Below are 27,160 nucleotides of genomic sequence, written 5' to 3'. Positions count from 1 at the left end.
AGCGCTCAGTGAGCGCCTGCGCTAACGACCCCCGGATGGACCCGCTGCCATCGCTTTTCAGCGACTGTCTCCATGCACGGGGACACTTGTCGCTCCAAACCAGGAGGAGAGGCCTTTGATGGGATTGAGTGACCCAGTTTGTTGATGTAGGACAAAGTGTGAGTTCTTAGGCGAGTTTTTTTCCTTAGTAAGATTGTAGTTGAAATATTTGGACACAATAAAGGAAACTTTTACTTAACCAGCCTGGGGGGCGGGGCGGGGGGGGGGTAGTGGAAAAGCGTTCTGTTGTTTCCACCTAAACAGTAACAGGCCACGGAACCCTTTGGGTTTCCCTTCTCATAACTAATCACTTAACACTGAAGATTCATTTGGGGTCTTGTTTCTTGGTCTATACAGAACAAAATAAGGCAGGTTTAAAAGTCCTTTATTTGAATCTTAGACAAAGAACAAGCATGGCCTTATAAAGACTTGCTTAAAAGCACATAAATCTGGTGTCATTTACGCATCATGAACCGGCGTAACTGTTGTTGGAGAGAATCGTAGCCCGTTCCTCGTCTTTTAACCTGTTCTTTGTTCAGTGTGGACACGATCTTGGAAGGAGAACCCGCTGATGTGGCTTGGTGAATGCTCTCTCCTCAGGCCCTAACGGCTGCTCGGGTGAAGCACCACGGGTCTCAGCCCCACCACACTTGCCAACGTGACGAGAACTAAGTAATTGGTGTCTTAAGGCCAGATGTACATGGCGGTTTTCACCCACCTTCTATGTCCCCCTCATCTCTTATCCAGGCAGCTGGCCTGGCATTTAGGGCCGAGGGTGAGGGGAATGGTCCAATCTGCATTCACTGTGAAAGTCAACCTGCTCATCTCTCTGGGGTTCCCATGTGGGGGCCATCTCAAGCCTCCGGGTTTAATTAATGGTCACCAGCTGCACTGGGCACAAGAAGCAACACAGTGTGCTGTTTGTTGACCTTGGCAAATGACAGACCAGGATTTATTTACTCCTTGGTTCCCCAAACTAATATAATGGAGGCTTTTAATGTGCTGCACCTTTAATGCTTAAAGTGAGCAAACCGTTACGTCGAGACTGGTGTCCGTGATCCGCCAGTGGCTAGCCACGACACGATCCACACACAGGACCAAATTTCCCGATCAAGATGCCTCTGTCCTTCTTTTTATACAGATTATTCTGACAGATAACCCGACAGGTAACACAGCTATGTAGAACAAAATGCTCAAAGTTCTAGACTTATCTAAAATAGACTTTGTTTTCAGCTTAGTCACTAAAAATAGAAGTTAACAGGATACGTTCCGATTTCTGTTTGGGGGGAACAGAACACGGCATTTCTGTTATGTGCATACTTCCGTCTGGACTCCAGCAACATCCTTCTGCACAGTCCAGTATCCTGTTTTCCTAGAAAATAAAAAGTTGACCATAACCCCTAGGAGTGGGGGTGGGGGGGGGGGACACAGAAACTGCCCCCCCTCCCCAAATGTTACTAGGGGTAGAAACGAAAATTTCTCACATTTCCTTTCTTTAGGCTTTATTCTTGTTTTTAACGTACGTAATTAGTGTTCATATTAGCAGCAAAGATCCTACTTTCTGTAGATTAGAATGACTCAGGATGGGCAAAACTAACATTCTGGTTAAGAGCGTGGGGTGCACAGGTGGTAATAAGCATCTATCGATTCTGGCGTCGGCAGTCGTACTTGAGAGGTTAGTTCGTATAAATCAGAGGCTAGTATAAAAGGCTCCATTGGAGCTTCGGTTCCCCCGGATCTGCTGCAGGAGCCCGGAGTCGGCCCATCGGTGCGCAGTGGAGAGAGGGCGTTCCTGGGTGGACAGCTTGCGGGAGGTCGGACTGGAGGGGACAGGGGGTCTTACTCTGGCTCGTCAGTAAAAAAGGGGTCACTCCTCATAGGTAGTTGACGTGGGAGTTGCTTTGAAACTTTTCGGTCGTGAAGTCGAATACGGGTTTTTCCCTGTGCTGTTTTTCTGCCAAGTTTCACAACCTGAGCTTTAGGAAAAGGGCAGGAGTCAGAAAGTAGTGCAAAAGTTGCAGGAGCTGGACAGCCGTCCAGTGTCCAGGACCCCCAATGCCACAGCAACGGCTGTCTCGTCGGGGTCACTGCTGTGACGACCGGGCTCCTGCCCGGCAGGAAGGGTCCAGCCAGGAAGGTTTAGTCGGGACAGTGTCTCTTTAAAAATGATAGAAAAATCAGTTTGAATCCCAAGTTGCTTGTCTGTTTCTAAGTAATGTTTGTTTAGAACATTCAAGAATGACTCACAGAACATTGCTGCTTTCAAATACCTCCGTGTCTACTCCTTGCTAACAAGAAAAGGCAAAGCCGTGCCAACTTGGTGGTGGGAGGCTGCAGTCATTTAGAAAAAAGTTAGTTTTGTTAGATTTTTTTGGTTTTTACTTGTGAAAAGACAAACCCTGACACTCAATAATCTAACGTAAAGCGTCTCAACTACAAGCCTGGCAAACACTGGATTCGAGATGATCCTTGTACAAATCCTCACTTTGGAAAGAGGCCGTCTACACCTACTACTGTAATGCAGCTGCGTATCTGTTCTGAGCGAGCTGAACGCCCCCCTGGGGAAGGAGCCCCTACGTCTGACTCAGTAGTTCGCACGGGAAACATCTATTTCCATTAAAAGCCTAAAAACGTGGGATTTGCCACCAGGTGAAGGACCATTCCTGGCTGTCCCCATCATCACTTCCCAAGACTGCGGCGGGGGCGGCCCCAGGGGAACAGGGTCCTGTACCTCCCGGGGGGACTGCCCGCTCTAGTTTAACCAAGTCCCTGCCAGCTTGCAAAACCCCACTTAAAAACTTAATAAATTAAAATGATATGTACACATATATATCCTGGGGGCAGAACTCCTGGCTGCAACCCCCCAGAGGCGATTTCACCAACACACTACACCAAAACACCAGCTTGCTGTATTAACGAATCAGGTGTAGCCGCTTGCTATTTCCCGACAGCCCTCACTGGTGGGAGCCTTACACGTGTTAGATCAAAAGCACTGTGGGGCCCAGGGAGTAGTAGTGGCTTTGATGGAAACTCAGACGGTGGAATACTTCTTTGCCAATTGTCAGCGGCCATTCGCTCGCTTCCTGAAACCGCACCCTGAGAAGCCCACTCCCTGATCTCCAAACACCAAGTCAAGGCCAGGAAACCACAAGGAGCTAGAGGGTCAGCGGGGCTCCCAGGCTGCCGCTGAAGGTCATGACTCCTTGCTGTCCCTCCTGCACGTCCACCTGGAGGAGAGGCCTTTGGGGGGGCCGACGGCATGACCGCCACCTGCCGGCGGACGGGTAGGGAGAGCTGGGACAGACAGGGAGGTGGCACGCGCAGGCCACCCTTGTGGGCAGCTCCGGCAGACCGGGGGCTGGGGAACGAGGTCACCTTCCCACTGGCCGCGGCCACCGCTGCTTTCTCAGCTGATCTGCACGACGGACGGAAGGCACGGGGACGGAGAAGAGACTCCAAGAGAAGACGGTCCTGTGACCTGTGGGTCTCGTTGGCACGGCCCTCTTGTCCTGGTGCCCATTCCAACTGGAGCGTCCCAGGAAGACGGTCCCTGCCGTCTCTGGCCCCGGACTCTGGGAGGCTTGTGCGTGGGGCAGGGCGAGGCTCATTGTCACGGCCAACTCCAGACGGCCGGGTACCCAGGCAGCAGGGTGCTTCTCCCCCACACTGCATGCGCAAGTTAAACTGATTTCCTTGGAGAGCATCCAACTAGCTCGGGCAGAGGGGCATCACCGTCCAGAGCCAGAAGCATGAGCGAGTCTTCAGATTTCGAAGGCAGGCCTGACTGTGCGGGCTGACAACGCCCCAGCCGCACGGTCCCCTGGAGGACTTGCAGGAAGAGGCGGCCTGGGCGATTAGGGTGAGAAGTAGTGTTTGCAAAGTTTCGCAGGATGAGAGTAAGGAAGACTCACTCAAGAAACCGAAGGCAGAACATCAGAGAGAAAAAGAAAAGTAGTCAAAGTACAATAAGCTACAAAGGAACGTGGTAGGGCTATTTCTTCTTCCTTTTTTTTAATATGGGAGGACAAAGAAGTGGATTCCTTCACTGTCTTTTCCCTGGAGAAGCTGAAAATTATTGCCGAGTTCTGGGAGGCACTGGCCAAACAGGAATCCAAGCTCGCCTGTCTGCATAGTCTTAAGGAATAAGTACTTGTCGGTTCTCAAGAGAAAAGAAAACCTGTTTGCTTCACGTCACTATCGGCAGAAGGTGGGTAGTGGGTGGGAATTCACGGCAAAAGTGAAGGATCTGTCCCGGGGTCCTTGAGGAACCCGCACCAGGCGAGTAATGAGAGCGTACAGGCTCAGACGCTAACGCTCAGCGGCCTCAGCATAGATGGTTGCTGTGGCTTAATCTTAAACTCCAACAATCGCATCAAAACCTGCCGTGTCTTCCACGTGTGTGTTCACAGAGCTGGCCCCCCTCCCACGGCCCACCTCGCTCTCGCATTTTGTCCTCTCCAACCTGCCGCCCTCCCTGTGGCGCCCAACACATTCAGTGTCACGTTGGAACCACAATCCCAGGTAAAGACCAACCTTCCCCAATGGGGAGTCTTTTTCTCCCCCCTTTTGCCTAAAGCTCCACATTGTTTTGACCTTTTTGGGGGGTGTTTTTTTGGCTGTTCCGGTTCTGAAATCTGTTTTCCAATCAGCACAATATCCGCAACGAATTTGCATGAAGTCAACGGGAACGCTCATCCGCGGAAACACTTGGTGTGCTGCACGGCTGTAAATAAAAATCTCTTTATCAAGAAGTGAAATGGCAGAGGAGGGAAGGGGATCTTACTGTAAAGATGACTATTTAAACACAACAGAAATACAGAAGAGACAGCAATTCCGAAAGTACAGGAAACAGTCCACCCCAGGCAGCACTGGAGGACAGGGAGGCAGCTGCCACTGGAGAAATGCCGTCTCCCTCGAGTCTGAATTTCAGTGCTTTCCAAGTGGAAGGGCCGATGGTGAAAAACAGCTTCTCCCACTCCCTTGAACCCCACTGCAAGGCGGCTCTGTGCTCGCCACCAAGCAGGCAGGAAGGAGCATCTCTCCCCGCTCTGCGGTCTGGCAGAGTCCCACTGTTTTCCCACACAGCCCCACGTCACTACTGTAACGACTCCGGGATGGTGCTGACGACGTGGGCTGCCTCCGTGGCTGCAGGAGGGGAGCCAAAGAAGGTGTTGGTCTGATTCCTCTGCTGATCCCGGAGATAAGGAGGAACGGACGAGCTCTTGATGTGCAGAATCCTGGTGTCCATCACCTGACAGTCAATCTGCATCATCACTTCGTAATCCTGCCCGTTGATCACGTTCTCTGCGGGAGGAATACACATACGGAATCAATATTCAACAGAGTGTGCGATTCTGCCATCAGCTTCGATCCCAGAAAGACCTCAATAAGCTTTAACGGCTGTGAACTGTCAATACGCTTTCAAGGGAACAGAGGGACTCCATCAGTCACCAAGCGGCGCTGCGGCTGGGCTAGGTGCTGAGATGGCCCGTCCTCCTCGGTTCCAGCTCCCAAACCGCCTTCGTCGGTTCAGTAAGGTCTCGGAGCAGTGGCCGAGTTAACACCAGAGCTTCTGTCCACAGACATCACAGGAAGGTTTCGGTGGCGGGTGGAGGCAAGAAGGCTTAAGCGCTCCCTTCCCCTTCAACAGTGGGAACGAGTAACTGTCAAAAGAACAAACCTATCATGTGGGTGGCAAGGAGACCTGGGCCGAGACTACTTGCCTCCCATTCATCAGTCATGTTTCTAATTTCGCTAAGATTCCCAGCTACGAGTTTAAAGGTCTGCCTTAGCAGCATAAAGCACAGGAAAGACAAGCTGTAGACATGACAGTGATGCTCTTGCCCAGAGGTCCCCATTGCTCCCCTTCCGCGTGAAGGGACTCCCATCCCAGAGTTCTTGATTCCTGGTACAAGAGACAAGGGCATTTCCCATTTGGGATTAGAGAGAGTGCTACAGGACTTGCAGGTAAACTAGAGGCTATTTGCAGAGGGAACAGGAAAACCACACAGAGCCACACGTACCTGACACGTGTTGGGTAACTCATCATGAGCTCAAAATATATAGACACATGCTCTTACTTCCTAAGAGGATGAAAACTCTTTATTTTAGGGAGAGAGCCAAATTATTTCCTGGTTTGTAATTCTGGGTACTCGCTTTCCAACTTGAAGTCAATGAAACTCGGGCATAAAACTGATGAGGGAACTGTAAGCGGATAGTCTTTCAAGGCCAGCTGGACATTCACGGCAATGCAGTTAGAAGGTGTGTGAGTGCGGAATTCACGCCTGCGCGTCCGTTAGCGTTTCCCCCGTGAATCCGGAGCTGGGAGGGGGATCGGGCAAGGACTGAGCTTACTACCTGTTTATGAAGATGATACGCAGCCCACCGGTGACCTTTGAAATTACACGCTGGGCTTCTCCAGGACCAGGAATTGAATTTAAAAGTAGAATTTTTCTTTTTTTGTTTTACTTTCACACTGTGTATGCCAAGTACTATTAATCTAGAGGAGGGAAATCCAGAGTCTGACATCTGATCTTCAGATTCCATTGTTATGTTTGGGAACACGGAGCCATGGAGTGTGTCACAGGTTAGGATTTACAGAAATGCGCTAATCCAGGGCGTCTGAAATTAGGGTCTAATGTACAGACTTCAGGGAGTCCATACGTTCCTTGAAATTGCATGCAAAGTTCTGTGTGCTTATTTTTCTGGAGAAGGGCCCCAATCACATTCTCAATGGGGTCCATGACTTCCCGAAAGTTGGAAACTACTGGGTCTAATAACCTATCAACTTTAAGTTCCTTGAGCAGATGTGAGTCTATTTCAGAGCTAATGGAAGATTCCATCCGTCCACTTCTCTTGGTTGGTTACCTGCTGTAATTTTTAGCGCAGTCTCCACGGATGACTGATTTCTCATTACAGGTATTGCAAATGTCTTCTATTACACTTGGAGCTGATTTCCTTCTTTCCCACTTTACTGGAGAGGAAGAACTGTGGGCGCTGACTGACCTTACCTATTCTTTAAGACCGTCGCTCTGGACACTTCAATTTTAGGAGCCCTGCCACCATGCGGTGACAGCTAAGTAATTTGCTTAGCTTAAAAAAAAAAACCAAAAACTGAGGTATAATGGACATAAAATATTAGTTTCAGGTGTACAACTTGGTGATCTGGTATTTATATACATTGCCAAGTCACCACCACAGTACATCTAGTTATCATGTGTCACCAAAGCTAACACAATATTACCGACTACATTCCCCATGCCGTACATGAAAGCCACACGACTTGTTTTAGAACCACAAGTTTGTACTTCCTGATTCCTTTACTATTTTGCTCCCCACTCCAACCCATCTCCCCCTCGGGCAATCACCAGTCTGTTCTCTGTCTAGGAGTCTGGGTTTGGTTTCGTTTATTTCTTCAGATTCCACATATGAGTGGAGTATGTCTTTTTGGGTCTGTTTATTTAACTTAGCATAACATCCACTAAGTCCATCCGTGTTGTTGCAAAAGGCAAGATTTCATTTGTTCTATGGCTGAGTACTATTCCATCATACGTATAAATATATATACGTCTTCAAAAAAAAAATTTTTTTTTTTTGAGAGCGAGAGAGAGGGAGAAACAGAATCCCAAGCAGGCTCTGTGCTGTCAGTGAGGAGCCCAACACGTGGCCTGAACCCACGAACCATGAGATCATGACCCGAGCTGAGATCAAGAGTCGGACACTTAACTGACCGAGCCATCCAGGCGCCCCCCCATTTGCTTATTTTTGCTTTTGTTTCTCTTGCCTTTGGAGTTAGATCCAAAAAAACATCACCGAGAGTGACGTCAAGGAGTTTACCACTTATGTTAACGTTTTCTTCTAGTTTTATGGTTTCAGGTCTTCAAGTCTTTAATCCATGTTAATTTTTGTATATGGTATAAAATGATGGTCCTGTTTCCTTCTTCTGCACGTAGCTGTCCAGTTTGCCCAACGCCATTTACTGAAGAGACTGTCTTTTCCCCATTGTATATTCTTGCTTCCTTTGTCAAAAATTAACGGACCATATATGAGGGTTCGTATCTGGGCTCCTGACTCTGTTCCACAGACCCACGTGTTTTTGTGCCAGTACCATACTGTTTTGGCTACTATGGCTTTGCAGTACAGTTAAAAATAAGGGAGCATGGTACCTCTGGCTTTGGACTTTCTCAAGATTGCTTTGAGTATTCGGGGTCTCCTGTGGTTCCACATAAATTGTAGAATTACCTGTTCTGGTTCTGTGAAAAAATGCCATTGGCATTTTGATAGGAATGGCACCAAACTTGTAGGTTGCTTTGGTTAGGATGGAGAGTTAACGATGTTAATTCTTCTAATCCCTAAGTATGAAATATCTTTCCATCTGTCTGTATCTTCTTCAATTTCTCTCATTAACGTCTTACCGTTTCCAGTGCAAGGTCTTCCACCTCCTTGGAGGTATTTTATTCTCCTTGATGTAACTGTAATTGGGATTATTTTCTTGATTTCTCTGGTAGTTCGTTATTCACGTATAGAAACACAACAGATTTTTGTCTACTGATTGTGTATCCTACAACTTCACTGAATTCGTTAATTCTAGTCCTTTTTTTGTGGAATCTTGAGGGTTTTCTAGGCCCAGTATTATGTCGTCTGCCAATAGTGACAGTCCTATTTCTTTCTTTTCAATGCGTATGCCTTTTGTTTCCTGCCCAACTGCAGTGGTGAGGACTTTCAATACTATTTTGAATAAAAGTGGTGACAGTGGGCATCCTTGTCCTGTTCCTGGTCTTTGAGAAAAAATTTTCAGCTTTTCGCCACTGAGTAGGACGCTGGCTGCAGGTTTGTTGTGGACGGCCTTTATTACGTTGAAGTCTGCTCTTTCTGTACCTACTTTGTTTAGAGTTTTTATAAGCAGATGTTTAATTCTGCCCAATGCTTTTTACGGCATCTTTTGAGGCGATCATATGATTTTCATCTTTCATTTTATAAATGTGGTGTATCATGTTGATTAATGTGGATGTTGAACCATACTGGCATCCCTGGAATAAATCTCACTTGGCTGTAGTCTGTGATCACTTTAACGTATTCCTGAATTGGGTTTGCCAGTATTTTGTTCAAGATTTTTACATCTGTGTTCAGCAGGGGTGTTGTCTTATAATTCTCTTTTCTTGTAGTGTCCTTGTCTGGGTTGGGCATCAGGGTAATGCTGGCCTCGCAAAAGGAGTTTAAAGCGTTCCCTCCTCTTCAATTTTTGGAAGAGTTTGAGAAGGATAGATATTAAATCTTCAAATGTTTGGTAGAATTCACTAGTGAAGACATCTGCCCTGGACTTTTGTTTGTTTGGAAGTTTTTGATTACTGATTCAATCTTAATAACTGGTCTAGTCAGATTTTCTATTCTTTATGTTTGGTTCAGTCTCGGAAAATTGTGTTTCTATAAATTTATCCATTTCTCCTAGATTGTCCAATTTATTGGCAAATAATTGTTCATAATAGTCTCTTATGATCCTTCTTATTTTTGTGGTATTAGTTTAACTTTCATTTCTGACATTATTTGAGCCTTCTGTTTTCCTGGTGAGTCTACCTAAAGGTTTGTCTATTTTGTTTATCTTTTCAAAGAACCAGCTCTTCGTTTCAGGTATCTTTCCCATTATCCTTTTAGTCTCCTATCTCATCTATTTCGGCCCTGATCTTTACCTTCTTCCTTGTACTAACTTTGGGCTTTGTTTGTTCTTCTTCTAGTTTCTTTAAGTGTAAAGTTAAATTTTAGTTTGAGATGTATCTTGTTTCTTGAGGTAAGCTTGTATCGTTACGAACTTCTCTCCTCACTTTTGTTCATCTTACAGTTTGTGGTATTTGTGTTTGTTTTCAATTGTTTCTAAGTATTTTCACCTTTTGACTTCTTCTATGACCCAGCAGCTGTTCAGTAACGGCGTTGTTTAGTCTCCATGTACTGGCAGTTTTTCTACTTTTCTTGTAACTGATTTCTAATTTCATACTATTGTGGTCAGAAAAGATGTTTGAAAGGATTTCAACCTTCTTGAATTTACTGATCTGTTTTGTGGCCTAATATGTGATCTATCCTAGAGAGTGTTCTGGGTGTACTGGATAAACATAACACAGCAGCAGAGACAGAGCGTGAGCAGGGGAGAGGCAGACAGAGAGGTTAACATGGAATCTGAAGCAGGCTCCAGGCTCTGAGCTGTCAGCACAGAGCCCCACACAGGGCTCGAACCCACAAACTGCGAGATCACGACCTGAATCAAAGCCAACTGAGCCACCCGGGCACCCCTGATTTTACTAATTTTGTGTTTTAACCTTCATACTAGCTTTGTAAGTGAATGAATCCACTATTTTTACGATAGATTTCGTTTTTCTCATGAGATTTTTACTTTCTCAGGTTTTCTTGTTATTAATCACTGCCATTTCTTTGTAGCTTAAAGAAGTCCCTTTAACATTTCTTGAAAGGCTGGTTTAGTAGTGATGAAAGCTCTGGAAAGGTTTAGCTTTAGTTAAAGCTCTGGAAAGCTCTTTATCTCTCCTTTCAATCCTGAATGATAACCTTGCTGGGTAGAGTATTTGTGGTTGGAAGTTTTTTCCTTCCAGCACTTGGAATATATCCTGCCAGTCTCTTCTGGTCTGCAAAGTTTCTGCTCGAAAATCTGATAGCCTTAATGGGTTGCCCTTGTATGTAACAATTTATTTTTCCCTTGCTGCTTTTAAGATTCTGTCTTTAAGTATTTTAATTATAAATTTTAATTATAATTATAACGTGTCTGGGTGTGGATCTCTTTGGGTTCATCTTGCTTGGAACTCTCTGGGATTCCTGGATCTGGAGGTCTGTTTCCCTCTACAGGTTAGGGAAATTTTCTGCCCCTCTCTTTCTTCTCCTTCTGGGAACCCTATAATGTGAATGTAATTCTACTTTATGTCTTTTTGGTCCCTTAAGGTCTCTTCATTTAAAAGAATTCTTTTTTCTTTCGGCTTCTCAGTCTGGATGAGTTCCACTGCCTTGTCTTCCAGGCTCACTGACCCTTTTAATGTGTTACTCTGCCTGCTGTTGAACCCCTATAGCATATTTCAGCTCAGTTATTTTTCTCTTCAGGTCTCTGACTTCTGTTTGGTCCTTTCTTATATTTTCTTTCTCTCTGATGAAGTTCTCACTGTGTTCATCCATTCTTCCTCTGAGTTCGGCAATCACCTTTATTGACTACTATTTTAAATTCTTTTTCAGATTTCTGAACCTCTGTATCATTAAAGTCTTTTTCTAAGGTTCTGTCTTGTTCTTTCATCTGGAACATATTTCTCTGTGTCATTTTGTTTGCTTCCCCGTGTGTTTCTATGTATTAGACAAAGCAGCTCTCTCTCAATCTTGAAGGATTGGCCTCTGTAGGTGATGAAGCTTCTCATTCAACTTTGCCCTGGTTCATGATTATCTCTTGAACCTTTGGGACAGTCTACACCACCTGATTTATTCTTGATGTGTCCCTGTTGTTGAGAGTGTGCCAAGACCTGTCAGTGTTCCCAGGGGAGGAATCTCACTTAACACCGAGTTCAGGCAATTAAAAGTGAAATCCCTCAGGCCAAGAGCTTTTAAAGTATGCGGCTCAGTTGAGTGTCCAACTGTTGATTTCAGTTCTGGTCATGATCTCATGATTGTGGGATCAAGTCCTGCGTCAGGGCGAAGACTGCTTAGGATTTTCTTTCTCTCTCTCTGGCCCTCTCCCCCCTCTCTCTCTCTTAAAAAAAAAAAAGAAAAAGTATGCAAAGAGATAGTCGTAATCCCTGTGCTGGCCGCCAGACCAGGAGATCTGGAGGTGTCACCTGGGCAACAGTTTTAACAAGTGGGGTTCCAGATGAATGAATAATCTCCTTTCTGGGAGGTCTTATAGATCTGTCATGAGGCCAGAGGAGTGGACACAGAGGTATCTCCCTGGCTTACGCTCCCCGGGAGCACCTTATCAGCTTCTCCCTGTGTGGGAAACCTGAAGCCTACTGCCCAGGCAGGAGCTCGAGGGTAGCTGGCCTTTTCCCCAGGGAGACTGCTGTCTGTGCAATGCTCTAGGGGTGGTGGCCTGCCAGGAACTGTATTCTCCACTGTTACCTTCCCCTGGAGCTCAGGAACGGCAGCCCCCCTGGCACTAGGGCCAGGCAACCGAGGGCAGCACCGTGTAGACTGTGCCTACCTGCTGGCTTCAACTAGGCAGGTGGAGAGCGTACGGGGCGTGGCATGCTCGCCGGCTTCAGAAAGGCAGCCGGAAGATGAGCCCGCCTGTGGGCATCAGGACTGCAGCAGGAGGACGCCTTCCTGTGCCGGAGCACCGGCTGGGGGTGGGGCAATGCTGCGCTCAGCTGCCAGGGAGAGGGGAGCGCGGCACCTGCCTACAGGCACTCTCTGGCTGCAGTGAGGCAGCAGGATGGTCTCCTCCCTGCATGCTGGTGGGGGCGGGGGGGAGGGGGCTGGCAGCGGGTGCAAAACTGGCCTCACCAGTGCCTCTCCTCCGGGAGAGTTTCGACTGTCTCCCCTCCAGCTGCTGCTTTTAGATCGGCAAGTGAATTTCCTTCTCATCTAGTCTAAGCACTTGTCAAACTGCTGTCTGTGCACTGGGTCGGGGTGAATGAGGCTGCAGGCAAGCTCTCTGAAAGGGGACCTCGGTTTCTACAGTCCTTTGGGTTCTTTGGATGATCAGCCCCGTTCACTTCCTAATAAGCCGGATGTTCTGGGCTTGTCTCTCCAGTGCAGGACTCAAGGGGCCTGATGTGGGGCGCCAACCCCTTGCTTCCCGGGCAGAGGCCGCGGGCTGGTGAGCTCCTTCCCTGTTGTGCGTCGCTGTGCCAGGGACGGGGTTTTGGCACCGCTGCGTCTCTCTGCCTCTCTCACCCGTCCGGATGGGGTCTTTCTACCCTTTGTCGGGGAGAAGCAGAGGGAAACTTTCCAGAGGCAGCTGTAGGTGTGTGGGGGGGGAGGGGAGTCGGGATCTTCCTATATGACCACCTTGTGGAAGTCGTTTGCTCATCTTCGGAGAATTAAATCCAAATGCCTGCAAGTTAGCCAACGTTTCCTACCCAAGTGCTTTCTTTCCCCGCTTCTCGGGCAGCTGCAGCTCTCTGGAAGACAGACAACCTGCCCGTGCATTTGGAGCCATTTCATTTGGAACGTGCGGCTGGGCTCAGATTTCAAGGGGTCACACCAATCGTTTCCTTTTGGAACCACAGTTACTCCCCGTTTCAGAAAAACTGTGTGTGTTGTGGGGGGTGGGGGAGTGGGGGGGGGGTGCAGGCATGCTCACGTGCACGCTGGGGCATACGTGCCCAGATAACGGAAAGCACATGTGTTAGAGACATGTAACATACGTTATTAATTTTTACTGCTTTTCTGGATTAATGTGGGATCCGGATGACAATTTTGAGATCAGGAGTAGGTTCCCTCGTACGTGGCCCAAGCCACCTGCAAAAGTCACTACAGCCCGTGTGCCCGTGGTGGTTCACACCGATAACTGGATTTCCCTGACCTTGAGTGCCTGAGAAGAAACGGAGGACCTGGTGACAGAAGCTCAGATGCCTTGAGGGAAAAGTAAAGCTGTGGCCTGGCCCCCAAACCCGGGAGTCCCCAGCCGTGGCTGCAACGGCACTGCCATCTTAAGCGCAGCCAGGAGACTCAGACGAAGGATGGTCTAGGCGGCCATAAAGACAGGTTCGGTGCTTTACTCCTTTCTGGAAGCAACGACTTCTGGGGCAAGGAAACGATGAGTGCCATCGGAAGGCCACCAGGGAGGATGGGAATGCCTTGAGCTGGATTCAGGAAGCCCCTTCTGAGTGACAAGCTGGGGTCTCCGGGCGTGAAGTGACCTGCCGCGAGGAGCCCCAGGTTACCCGAACCTCTGCACGACAGTCGAGGGGCACAGCGTAATCTTTTATCCGCTCCGTGGGACTCAGTAAAGAGTTCTCTCGGTGTTTCAGTACTCACCCCTGCATCTCACCACTACTGGTGAGGTTCTGACTATTTTAATTAAAGGAGGACGGACTGGGAAACAGCGTATGGTAACTCGGGACCCCTCGCCTGGGCTGTCGGGCGTCTGTTCACACGGTACACTTGCAGGAGCAGCAGAGAGGCTCTGAAAGTCCCCTCGGAAGGGCAGATGAGGCTCCTGTTACCTTTCACTCCAAGGCTGTGAGTGTGGTCAACAACTCATCGTCCCTGAAAGGCCAGCGTCTTCAACTGTTGCCCATGATTCGCGCCTCAGTGTGAGTAACAGACTCCGCACCTCCACTGCGGGCCAGGTCCCCGCCGTCCACGCGCAGCGCCCTCGTACTAAGAGCGTCAAGCGCAGGAGCCTTGTGACAGGACAGCCGAGAGCCGAGATACGTGATGGGATGGCTAAGCTGTTTGGGGGTACTTAATAAAAAAAAAGACCTGGACTGCTCGGGGAAGGCTGGCCCAAAAGGAACGGCATGGAACGAGAGGTTAAGGGCTCGCTCTCCGTCACCTCTCAGCAAACATGTGGCTACTGCACAGGTGACGAAAGTCCTTTTCCGTCCTGGGCCTTCTGAAGTGAGCAGGAGAATGAGATGAAACCCTGATCTGAGTCAGGAAAAAGGTGTAGAAAAAAAAAAGGATACTTCAAAAACAAAATTCATCAGACACATAAAAAGGAAAAGGAATGAAGGGCTTCAGATACGAACGCTAAAATGTGATTCTGAAAGCTCAGAAGGGTCGAGGAAGCAGCAAATGTGCCTGGACCCTGGAGGCGGAAAAACTCCAGGCAATGTGGAATTTTGAACAGCCTGTAAACACACAGTAACCGAGAACGGCCTGCCAGGAAGGAGACGGTTAGCTGGCTGGTGGCTAGCCCACGCCAGAACCTTGACCATAAACAGAATTTAAAGATGCAGACGTTTCACAGGAAGTTTAATTTTAAGAAGTCACAAGACTTCAATGCTTTGCAAAGAAGCATGTGTCATAAAACAGATTTCTATTCGGGATCAGACACTAATCCTAACAAGAGGTAGTTGGCTCCGTGTAAGCTAAGCTGGTGACAGGCAGTGACAGGCTGTCGGTATCTGTGCCTGAACCCAGTGGGGTTGGGGGGGGGTGGGGGTGTGTGGGGTTGCATGGACAGTAGATAAAAATCCGCCAATTCACAGACCACAAGAGACACCTTCAAGCAAAACAAACAAAAGGAAAAATACGGAAGGAAGTCCAAGAGGGGAGACACCAAGGGAGGGGAGGGGAGGAGGTGGGGAGGGGAGGAGGGGAGGGAAGGGAATACAACGAACAGTGAAGTGGCACAAGGTCACGGCATGGCGGCGCCCAAGAATTCCCATAAGCTGGGGCCACTACGCCTGGTCCATCTTATCGCCAATTTTCAACTCGAGTCCTGGTTTTGACCATCCCAACACACCATGCATTGTATCTCTGTTGGTATTTTTTCCTCTATTTGGAAAAATCGCCCTTTCTGCTCTTTCTCACCCAAATTCTCTCTCCGAGTTCTATTTAACCCTCTAAGGTCCATTTCAAGTCCCCCTTCTTAGAAACCTTCCACGAGAACTCCGCCACTGACCTTTTTCTTCATACCCAATATATAAATGTTCTACTTAACTGAACTGTGTCAAAATACTTACAGAAAAGAGCTTTGGCTCCTTTAAGAAATGACTGGCACTTCCGAAGGTGGGGCAGCTAGAACCTCTCCCCGCTCAGCTGGGAAGGACCCTAACAGTCACACTATGGATGGAAACACAGTAGGTACTTCCGACTTGAAGAGTCTTTCTGGAGACGTAAGGAACACGGACAAGCAAAAGAGCTCCTTGCGACCCCCATGTCTGCCCTCTGCCTGAAGAAACTAAAAGCAGTGGAGGGGGGAGGGGGGCAGAACTTTGGGCTGGGAGTGTCCAAAGATAGGGAGACCCGGGGGGAGGGAGCAATATCATGTTTAGCTGTAAGACAAACCAGAATTTGGGGGACACCTGGGGGGGGCTCAGTCAAGTGTCCGACTCTTGGTTTCAGCTCAGGTCATGATCTCGTGGCTTCGTGGGTTTGAGCCCACATTGGGCTCGGTGCTGGCAGTGCGGAACCTGCTTGGGATTCTCCCTCTCTCTGTCTCTCTGCCCTTCCCTACTTGTGCTGTCTTTGTCTCTCTCAAAAATAAACTTAAAACAATATATATATACATAATTAAAAAGACAAACCAGAACTTGTTATGGGCACTGAGCAATTGGGAGTCAAATGACAAAAAGCCTATCTAGTTATTCAGATCTATAATAATTTCACACAAAAAAGTGGGGGCCTGGAATAGCATATACAAAAACCATTAACCCTTAGTTGGGGTGGTCATGATGAATGAGGGGAGCTACTAGAATTCAGGGGGCAGAGGTCAGGATGCTGGACAATCTGCAAGGCACAGGGATAGTCCCACATCTTGTGCAATATTCACATAGGTTAAAAAAAAACAAAACCCCTTATTACTACTATATTAATCAAGACAGAACCTCACTGGTTTACTAGGCAGTGTGACTTCAGAATACATTCTTATAACTACCCCACTATGCTGGGAATATTGTTTCTTTCTGAACTCGAGAACTGTTCATCTCATGGACGCCTGGGTGGCTCAGTTGGTTAAGTGTCTGACTTCGGCTCAGATCACGAACTCATGGTTCGTGGATTCAAGCCCCGTGTCGAGCTCTGCACTGACAGTATGGAGCCTGCTTGGGATTCTCTCTCGCTCCTCTCTCTCTGCCCCTCCCCCAGCACTCACTCACTCACTCTCTCTCTCTCTCTCAAGATAAATACGTACATTAAAAAAAAGGGTTCATCTCAGAAAATCACATCACCAGTGCCAGAACCACTCTTGGAATCTGGATCACTGTCAGGACACATTGGCATCAGTCTGCATTTCTAGCAATTGCTCTCGGGGACAGTATGCATCGGTGCAAGTACCTGACTTGGTCACTACCTCTTCTATATGATATATAGCGCCTGAACATTATACATAAATAGTCATGAATTCAACAGACATTCACTCAATTCCTACCATGTGCCAGGCACTGAGGACAGAGGAGTGAACAAAACAGGAAAAGAAATTCCTGTCCTCACAGAGCTTCCTTCTTATAAAACGAGAGAGGAGGCAGAGACAGAAAGTATACAGAATGTTAAATAAGTACTACGGAGGAACACAAAAGCATGGAAGGAGGTTAGCGAGTGTGGTGGGTGGGGAGGGGCATGCGGGTTTAGACATGGTGCCCGGGGCGCCTCTCCTAGAAGGTGATCTCTGAGTAAAAACGTCAGGAAGTGAGGGGCAAGCCATGCAGCCCTCAAGTGGAGAGTCGCGGGCACGTCTGAGATGCCAGGAGGACATTTAGCAGAGAAGAGCAGCAAACGATAGGAAACAGGTGAGGCCTGATGGGCCGGAGAGAACAGGGCTAGCACTGTAACTTGGGAGTTGCCTACAGACAAAAGACAGATGGGACCAAATGGTATCACTCTTGGGGAAGGAGTGATGGGAACATGTGGGTTAAGAAGAATGAGCATGGGGGCGCCTGGGTGGCTCAGTCGGTTTAGCATCCGACTTTGGCTCAGGTCATGATCTCATGGTTTGTGCGTTCGAGCCCCGCGTCGGGCTCTGTGCTGACAGCTTAGACCCTGGAGCCTGCTTTGGATTCTGTGTCTCCCTCGCTCTCTGCCCCTCCCCCACCCCCTCTCTCTCTCAAAAATAAATAAACATTAAAAAAAGGAGGAGGAGGAGGGGGGAGAGGGAGGAGGGGGGAAGAACATGAACAGGTCTTGAATCTCATGATTGATGAGATTGAGCCCCGCATCGGGCTCCACACTGATAACACGGAGCCTGCTTGTTCTCTCTCCCTCTCTCTGTGACCTTTCCCCACTTGCACACATGCATGCTCTCTCAAAATAAATAAACAAACATTTAAAAAAAGAAGAACGAGCATGAGGAGAAAAGGGAAGGTCTGTGGTTTCATCAGATCACGGAGAGTACCTTTATCTGAGAAACCAAACTCAATTTGTAACCTACATTGATCCATTCATTCATTCACCAGTATTTGAGCACTGATTACAGGCCAGGTACTGTTACCGACTCTTATAAACATTAGGTCCCAGACCATAATTAGGCCGTATCCAATTAGACCTAGGGAGCATTTCTAAAGGAACATGGACAACATATGATGGGTTACAAAACTGTCAGTCAACATTCACTGAGTGCTTTAAACTGTGAGGGATTACAGAAGAAAATGGGGCTTCTTCCCTTCCATAACTTCCTGGAGTGTTGCAAAAGCAGAATTTAAAATATTTAAAACCTTTAAAATATTGGCAGTCCAAGATGGCGGCATAGGAAGACCCTGAACTCAATGTCCTCCCATGGACACACTGAATCTATACATATAGAGCAATTCCTCCTAAGGAAGAACTGAGGATTGGCTGAACAGCTTCTGCACAATAAACAACAGAAGGACCACACAGAGAACGGCAGGAGAGGGAGACATGGCTGGAGGTGCCAGCCAGTGCCATTTTTTACGTCTCCCCGCATCAAGTCATAATAGCTCAGGTGAGAACAGGGCCAGCCTGCTAGGGCCACCCCAGCTCCAGCTGTCCATCCCCCCAGGGTAACCCCAGCACGGCACTCCCAGGGACGCCTGGCCCGTGCCTATCTAGCTGCCAGTAATAGTAGGGGACTTTAATAGCCTACTTATAACCACAGATCATCCAGACAGAAAAATCAATACAAAAGCATTGGCCTTATTAGACCAAATGGACTTAAAACTTAAGAATACACACTTCCTTCCCTCCCTCCCTCCTTCCCTCCTTCCCTCCCTTCCTCCCTTCCGAATAAACATTTTCAAGGGGTGCCTGGGTAACTCAGTTAAGTGTCTGACTTCAACTCAGGTCATGCATGATCTCGTGGTTCGTGGTTCCTGAGTTCGTGCCCTGCATCAGGCTCTGAGCTGTCAGCTCAGAGCCTGGAGCCTGTTTCTGATTCTGTGTCTCCCTCTCTCTCTGCCCCTCCCCCACTTGTGTGCCCTCCTTCCCTCTCCCTCTCTCAAAAATAAATACACATTTAAAAAAACTTAAAAATGAGGCACCTGGTGACTCAGTCGGTTAAGTGTCCGACTTCAGCTCAGGTCATGATCTCCTGAGTTCGACCCCTGTGTCGGGATCAAGACTGTTAGGTCAGAGCCTGCAGCCTGCTTCGGATTCTGTGTCTCCCTTTCTCTCTGGGCCCCAACTCCACTAGTACTCTCTGTTTCTCAAAAATGAATAAATGTTAATTTTTAAAAATTTTTAAAAAAAAGAATAAACATTTTCAAGTGTACATGGAACATTCTCCAGAATAGATCACATGTTCAGCCCCAAAACAAGTCTCAATAAATTCAAGAAGACTGCAATCTTACCAAGCAAGCATATTTTCTGGCCACAATAGTACAAAACTAGAAATCAATTACAATAAGAAAACTTGAAAAAAAAAAAACCTACAAATAAGTGGAGACTAAATATGCTACTAAATATCCAATAAATCAATGAAGAAATCAAAGAGAAAAAATTTAAAAATACCTTGGGACACGAGGCAATAGAAACATAACTTTCCAAAATCTATGGGATGGAGCAAAGGCAGTTCTAAGAGGGAAATTCATAGCAATACAGGCATACATACCTCAAGAAACAAGAAAAATCCCAAATAAACAATCTAACTTCACACCTAAAGGAACTAGAAAAAGAACAAACAAAGCCCAAAGTTAGTGGAAGGAAGGAAAGATGAGAGAGGAAGTAAATGAAGTCGAGATTTAAAAAAATAATAGAACAATGTAAAAGTTTTTTTTCTTTTAATTGATAAGCCTCTAGTCAAACTCATCAAGAAAAAAAGATGGCCCAAATAAAATCAGAAACGAAAGAAGTTAACAACTGATACCACAGAAATACAGAGAATCCTAAGAAACTCCTATGAACAATTATACACCAACAAATTGGAAAATCTAAAAGAAATAATGCCAGAAACACAAAACTTTCCAAGACTGAATCACGAATATTTAGAAAATCTACTCTTGAGTTTGGGATGCCTGGGTGGCTCAGTTGGTTAAGTATCTGACTTTTGGCTTCAGCCCAGCTCATGATCTCACAGTCATGAGATCAAGCCCCATGTCAGGCTCTGCGCTGAGTGTGGAGCCTGCTTAAGATTCTCTCTCTCTCCCTCTCTCTCTGCCCCTCCCCTACTCATGCTCTCTCTCTCTCTCTCTCTCAAAAATAAAAAACCTGAATAGAACAATTACAAGTAATGAAATTGAATCAACAGCTTAATATTAAAAACTCTCCCCAAACAAAAATCCAGCAGAAGACAGTTTCACAGGTGAATTCTACAAAGCATTTAAGAAAGAGTACTTATCCTTCTCAAATTATCCCAAAATACTGAGGAGGAAGAAACATTTCTAAACTCATTTCACGAGGCCAGCATTACCTTGATGCCAAAAACCAGACAAAAGCAACATAAGAAAAGAATATTACAGGCCAATATCCCTGATGAACATTGACGTAAAAATTCTCAACAAAATATTAGCAAACTGAATCCAATAATATGTTAAAATGATCACATGCCACAATCAAGTGGGATTTATTCCAGGGATGCAAGGATGGTTCAACATCCATGACTCAATCAACATGATACACCACATTAACAAAATTGAAGGTAAAAATCGTATCTCAATAGATGCATTAAAACACTCAACAAAGCAGGTATAGAAAGAGCATATCTAAACATAATAAAGGTCATATACAACACACCATCAGCTAGCATCACTCACTCAATGGGGAAAAGCTAAAGCTTTTCCTCAAAGATCAGGAACAAGACAGGGATGCCCACTCTCGCCACTTTTATTCAACGTAGTACTGGAAGTCCTAGCCACAGCCATTAGGCAAGAAAAGGAAATAAAAGGCAATCCAAGTTGGAAAGAAGCAGAACTGTCACTATCTGCAGATGACAATATTACATATAGAAAACTCTAAAGATTCTACCAAAAATCTATTAGAATTAATGAATTCGGTAAAGTTGCAGGATACAAAATTAAGTTGGTTGCGTTTCTATATGCTAATAACAAACTATCAGAAAAAAACTAAGAAAACAATCCCACTTACAATTACGTTAAGAAAAATAAAACACCTAGGAATAAATGTAAACTAAGGAGGTAAAACGCTGTACTCTGAAAACTATAGGACACGGACTAAAGAAAATGAAGACAAATAAATGGAAAGATATACCGTGCTCATGGACTGGAAGAATTAACAGTTAAAACGTCCACACTAAGTAAAGCAATCTCCAGATTCAATGCAATCTCCATTAAGATACCAACGGCATTTTTCAGAGAAACAGAACAAAGAATCTGAAGGTTTGTATAAAACCATTAAAGACCCAAATAGCCAAAGCAATCTTGAGAAAGAAGAACAAAGCTGGATGTGTCATGCTGCCTGATTTCAAACTATACTACAAAGCTACAGTAATCAAAACAGTATGGTACTGGTATAAAACAGACACACAGATCAATGAAATAGAGAGCCCAGAAATAAATCCATGGATAAATGGCCAATTAATCTATGATAAAGAAGCCAAGAATATACAATGGCAAAAAGACAGTCTCTTTAATAAATAGTGTTGGGAAAACTGGATAGCTACATGCAAAAGAATAAAACCGGACCTCTGTCTTACACCATGCCCCAAAATAAATTCAAAATGGTTTAAAGACTTGAATGTAATATCTGAGGCCATAAACCCCTATAGGAAACATAGGCAATAAGCTCTCTGACATGGTCTTAGGAATATTTTTTAGGATGAGTCTCCTCAGTCAAGGGCAATAAAAGCTAAAAGAAACAGAAGAGATTACATCAAACTAAAAAAGCTTTTGCACAATGAAGGAAACCACTGGCAAAGCGAAAAGGCAACCTACTGAATGGGAGAAAATATTTTCAAATCATACACCTGATAAGGGCTTAATATCCAAAATACACAAAAAACTTATACAAGTTAATGTAAAAAAAATAAACAACCCTATTAAAAAATGGGCAGAGGACTTGAAGAGACATTTTTTCCAAAGAAGACATCCAGATGGCCAACAGACACATGAAAAGATGCTCAACATCACTAATCATTACGGAAATGCGAATCAAAACCATAACGAGATATCACCTCCTACTTGTCAGGCTGGCTACTATCAAAAAGACAAAACATAACAATCTTTGGCAAGGATATGAAGAAAAGGGAATCTTTATACACTGCTGGTGGGAATGTAAATTGGTGCAACCACTATGGAAAACAGTATAGAGGTTCCTCAAAAAATTAAAAACAGAACTGTCACATGATCCAACAATTCCATTTTTGAGTATTTGAAGAAAACAAACACACAAATCTGAACAGATATATGTGCCTATATGTTCACTGCAGCATTATTTACAATAGCCAAGATATGTAAATGCCCATCAACAGATAAATGGATAATGAAGGTGTGGTATCTATACACAATGAAGTATTAGCCATAAAAAAGTATGAGATCCTACCATCTGAGACAACATGGATGGACTTTGAGGGTACTGTGTTTGGTGAAATAAGACAGAGAAAGACAAACGCTGTATGATTTCACTTATGTGTGGCATCTAAGAAACAAATGAACAAAGGACAAAGAAAACAAAACAGAAAAAGACTCGTAGATAATACAAAACAAACTGTTGGTGTGTTTGTAAATGTTGGTTAACAAAAGAGAGAGGGATTGGGGGGGGGGGGCTGGCCAGGCAAAATAGGTGAAGGGGGATTAAGAGGTACAAACTTACACTTATAGTAAGTCAAGATGTAATGTACAGCATGAGGAATATAGCCAACAATACTGTAATTAGCTTTGTGGGGATCGTTTTGTATAAAAATACCAAATCACTGCGATATACACCTGAAACTAATAGGATATTGTATGCCAGTTATCCTTCAATAAAAAAAACTATACTGGGTAAAATATCACGCAAGTGAATTTCCTCCGAAAGGCCTTTCCTTACTACCAAAACTGAAGTAACCTCCCCAAGTCATGTCAGCCCTTTTTCTTCAAAGCACCTGTCACGTGCATAATTAAACACTGGACTGTTTTCTTGTCTACTGATGGGTGTCTTCCCTACTAGATCATCGGCTCGGTCAAGTCAGGAAGCAGGTCTGTTTCATTCACCACTACTCACACCCAGAGCTAGCACGGCACCTGCCCGGCACCCAGCAGACAATGAGAAATACAGAAAGTGACCTTAGTGTTAAGAAGGCTGACCTCTCATACCTGCTAATTATGTCATCAGCTAACACTCTGCTTCCTGAAAATTCCACCATTCTTGGCTCCAACCTGAGAAAGTGCCATCCCAGAAAGGTTCCAGAAAGGGTGCTAAGCAGCAAAGGATTTCTAATGTCCTCAAACACAAAAATAGTCCCGCTAAGACCTCGTCTCTGAAACACAGTCACTTCTCTTCGACCTCTAGTTTATATACTGAATTCCTAACCATCCACAATGATTCATTATTACTATTATTATCATTATTATTGAAATATAGTTCATATACAATAACAAAGACTCTCTTAAAGGTGACCAGATGAGATTGATCCCCTGGGAAATTTTGAGGCCTATGCTACAAAGGTCTACACTATCTATTTGGGCAAGTTCCTACTTTTTCTCAAGTTCAGATCCTCTGGGGCTTTTGATAGCCTCCTAGGAGAATTTCAGGAAACCTGGCTCATTCCACAATTGTTCGGAGATGGATGGTATTAGACTTGCTTTTCTCTGGGCCTGCCTACTCTTTCCCTGAGAATTCTGCCCACAAATAGGGTGGCTTTTTCATGGGATGGGCAGAAGAGTTCTGGTTCACTGATCTCAAACAGCTCCTGAAAGATCATTAAAAAGGATAGGATTAACAATATTATTACTCGTTTCTTCAAACTGAGTTCCTGAACTACCAAACAGACATCTGCTTATGTAACTGTAATTATTGCCTCAAAAACTGAAAACAAGTGAACTGCAGGTAGGGGACCCATCATAAGACTGGGCGGGGGTTAAAATTCATTCCGAAAGCCGAGTGAACTGGGCCTGGTACCTGCTCTGCCCTGAGGCTGTAGTTGGGAGTGTTAGTTTGGGATCTGGAGCCCAACTTTAGGGATGGCCAGTAACTTTCTTGCTTCTAATAATTAAATCACCAGCACTAGCGCCTAGAAGACTGCTTTGCAGTGTCACAATCTGAAATTCAGGACCCATAAACACTGAAGCAATGTTCAGAAGCACCTCCCTGCACAATCCAGCACCCAGGGTTCCCTGCAGGCAGATTAAAGACCAAACCTCTGCCTTTGCTGCTACTGGGTCAGAAAGCACTCTTTCCTCTGAAACACCGTGGCTCTTGAATCGCACTTAAAATCAATGTCGGGGAATTACACCTTCTTCTCGGGGCACTGACGTAGCTTTCTCTGCAATATTATTTTTGCAGTAATTCTGTGCCCATTGTGTTGGTCAGATTCAGGTTCTAAAGGGAATCCCTGAATAAGCGTTTTAGAGCATAAAGGAACCTTCCAAGGGTAATGAGGTCTGAGACTACCAAATGCCTCCCAGCCTATTAAAAGCCTAGCGTACCTTTTATTCATCAAATGGACTCCTGTCCTACAGATCTGGATTAAGTAGAGGAGTCCCTCCCCCTGAAAAAAAAAAAAAAAGGGGGCAGGAGTGGAGGCAGGAGGGGCGGAGATCGAGCTCGCAGGTTGGTGTCCAGAACGTTATTTGCCATTCCGGGTGTCACTTTCTCTGCAGAAATGTCAGCAGTTCTCAGTCGGCATTAAACTTGGCTGCTTTTCAATCACATAACGTTCAAAAAAGTCTAGGCATTTGAAAACACTTGCGTTTGCCACCCTCAGTTACTTGCAACTGATAGTTTTGTGGGCTTACATAAGTGAAACCAAGGAAACAGGTCTTCATGAAGGTGTTTGGATTCATAAATAGTTTTATTGCTCTAAGTTTTGCAACATGCAGCCCGGCTCGCAGGCAAGTTTGGTTAACAATAGGTAAGGCTAAATAGATGTGGAGAATCTGAGGCTGCTGATTCAATCTCACTCTTAGCTGAAACCTGGATGTTGAGTCATTTAAGATTTTATTATTTCAAAGAATAGAAAAGAATTGTTTTTTAGACACAGGTCTTTGATAACAAGTAGGATTTTAAGAAATCATAGGGCGTCTGGGTGGCTCAGTCGGTTAAGTGTCCGACTTCGGCTCAGGTCATGATCTCACGGTTCGTGGGTTTGAGCCCCACAGAAATACGATCACAGAAGAGAAGTGACTGATGAGTGCCTGACAGGTGGCTGACGCTCACCTGGGCATTTTCAATGTCCGCCTTACTCCTGCAGATGGAGTAATGAGAAAATATTCTGGAAAAGATGGAAGGAAGGACGCTCCCTTTTGCTAGGGTGAGACACCAATCTAGAGAAGCCGCCTAACAAGCGAGGAAGGATCTCTACATTATCTACAGAAGAAGGAGGATATGTGCCTGAAGAGCTTGGAAGGTCGCCACCAAGATCAATTAAGGCTCTGCTCTGCTATGAACTCAAGTCCCCAACCGACGGAGTGAGGAAGGCACGGGCCGTTACCCTTGTTCAGATACTCAAAAGAAACAGCTTAACGACTGTGGAGTGTTTTTGACTTCATAACACAGAGTCGTTCGGAACATATTACTCTACACATTGAGGGATTTTTCCGTTCAGTGGATTCTGACACCAGTACCACATACGTCTGCAAACAGCACGACTTAGGGATCTTAGAACAAATGCACCTTCTCCAAGAATTTATCACGATTTTCAATTATTATAAAGTGAGACACAGACAAGCCATCGCTTGCTGTAGTTACACGATTACTCTCTGAGCCATAAAAAGTAACTTTTCTTTTTAGCAGGGAAGCCTCTCTCTCTCTAGCTCTCTCTCTCTCTCTCTCTCTGTGGCTTCTATTCTTTTGGAAAAGGGCAGCAGTCATGTTTACAAGGCTCCTAAGTCCTGGCTCTGCAGGCACGAAGCCAGATGGCATTTTGGAAAGTTTAAAGGTGAATTAACCATAAAATGCTCCGGTCAGTAAATGCCATCTGACTTGCTGAGGAACAAGCAGGAGCAGAGAGTGAGGGGTGAAACCCGGGGGTGAAGTCCAGCGGAGAGGAGTTTCTTCCTCTCGTGTGTTTTACAAACTAAACCTCACAAAATCAAAGCAGGTGTTTGTTTTTTTAACACAAGAGCTGCCACACGGGAAAATGATAAATACTGGATGAGGAATGGGCACAACTGACTAAATGTCACATTCCAGCACTCCGCTCAGCTGTGACGATGACAAAGCGGGCTGGAAACTCCAACCTAAGCCTGCTCCGTCCCCCAAGGCCCTCGTGGAATGTATACAACGCGCTCTGAGAACAGCTTCGAGGCCAAAGTCCCAGAGATTCCTGCTCTTAACCACGATACTCAAATCATAAAGAGATTTTTTTTTACCAAGGATGTCATTTTGGTGTTTTGAACTCCAGAGAATTTCTCATGCTCTCTCATGAACAGCTAATAGGTGTCACTGATAGAGCCAAAACATCATCTTTTTAGAGGACCCGCAGTTGCCTCACAGAAGCGTTAGCACCAGGGGGAAAAGGCGGGAGGTTCTTCCCAGCATTTACTCCTGGACGAGAAAGGCTGTAGGTTTGAAGGCAGGCACCCGGTAGCATCTTCTGGAAATACTTGGGTGGGAGACACAGGAAATGTGCTCACAGAAGCAAGTGGCTGAGGGCTCAGCGGACCCGGGGTGGACTCGGGGCAGGGACTGCTTTCGCGGACGTGTCTAGCCAAGTTCCCGGTTACCTGCCACCGTTCACAGAACTAGCATGGATTCTGTGCCAGATGATCTCGTAACAGTTTCTGTCTGTAAGGAGTTTACAATCAGAAAACTGGGGTATGGAAAAATTAGAAGACAAAGTAACAGCGTGCCCAAGTGTAACAGAAATTAACAAAGGGTAAATCTGTCCTGTCTGTGGTTCTGTTGTGAAGGATCGATTATAATTTCTCCCTGTGAAAAGTCACTCAGGAGTAAATGTAGACGGTGTTTTGGAAACCGCAAGACCTATTTG

The 27,160-nt window shown here is 45.7% G+C and overlaps 1 protein-coding gene across 5 annotated transcripts in view; it reads right to left on the bottom strand.

The window, feature by feature from the left end:
• Positions 1-4,763: 4,763 nt before the first annotated feature.
• ATF6 (activating transcription factor 6) overlaps positions 4,764-27,160 on the bottom strand; it is a 196,978-nt gene continuing 174,581 nt past the window's right edge. For 3 of the 5 annotated variants that reach the window (XM_027075082.2, XM_027075081.2, XM_053209652.1), the window contains one exon: positions 4,764-5,343. In XM_027075082.2, the coding sequence (XP_026930883.2) occupies positions 5,135-5,343 (209 nt within the window). In that variant the 3' untranslated portion in view covers positions 4,764-5,134. Of the gene's footprint in view, positions 5,344-10,947; positions 14,611-19,063; positions 26,956-27,160 lie in introns of those variants that run through there. The other 2 variants (XM_027075083.2, XM_027075084.2) reach the window with 2 other exon arrangements.

The sequence above is a fragment of the Acinonyx jubatus genome, chromosome E4 (assembly GCF_027475565.1).
Source record: "Acinonyx jubatus isolate Ajub_Pintada_27869175 chromosome E4, VMU_Ajub_asm_v1.0, whole genome shotgun sequence".
In the NCBI taxonomy this organism is placed as follows: domain Eukaryota; kingdom Metazoa; phylum Chordata; class Mammalia; order Carnivora; family Felidae; genus Acinonyx; species Acinonyx jubatus.
The sequence above is the reverse complement of the archived record's forward strand: the minus strand, read 5'-3'. Positions and strand labels throughout refer to the sequence as shown.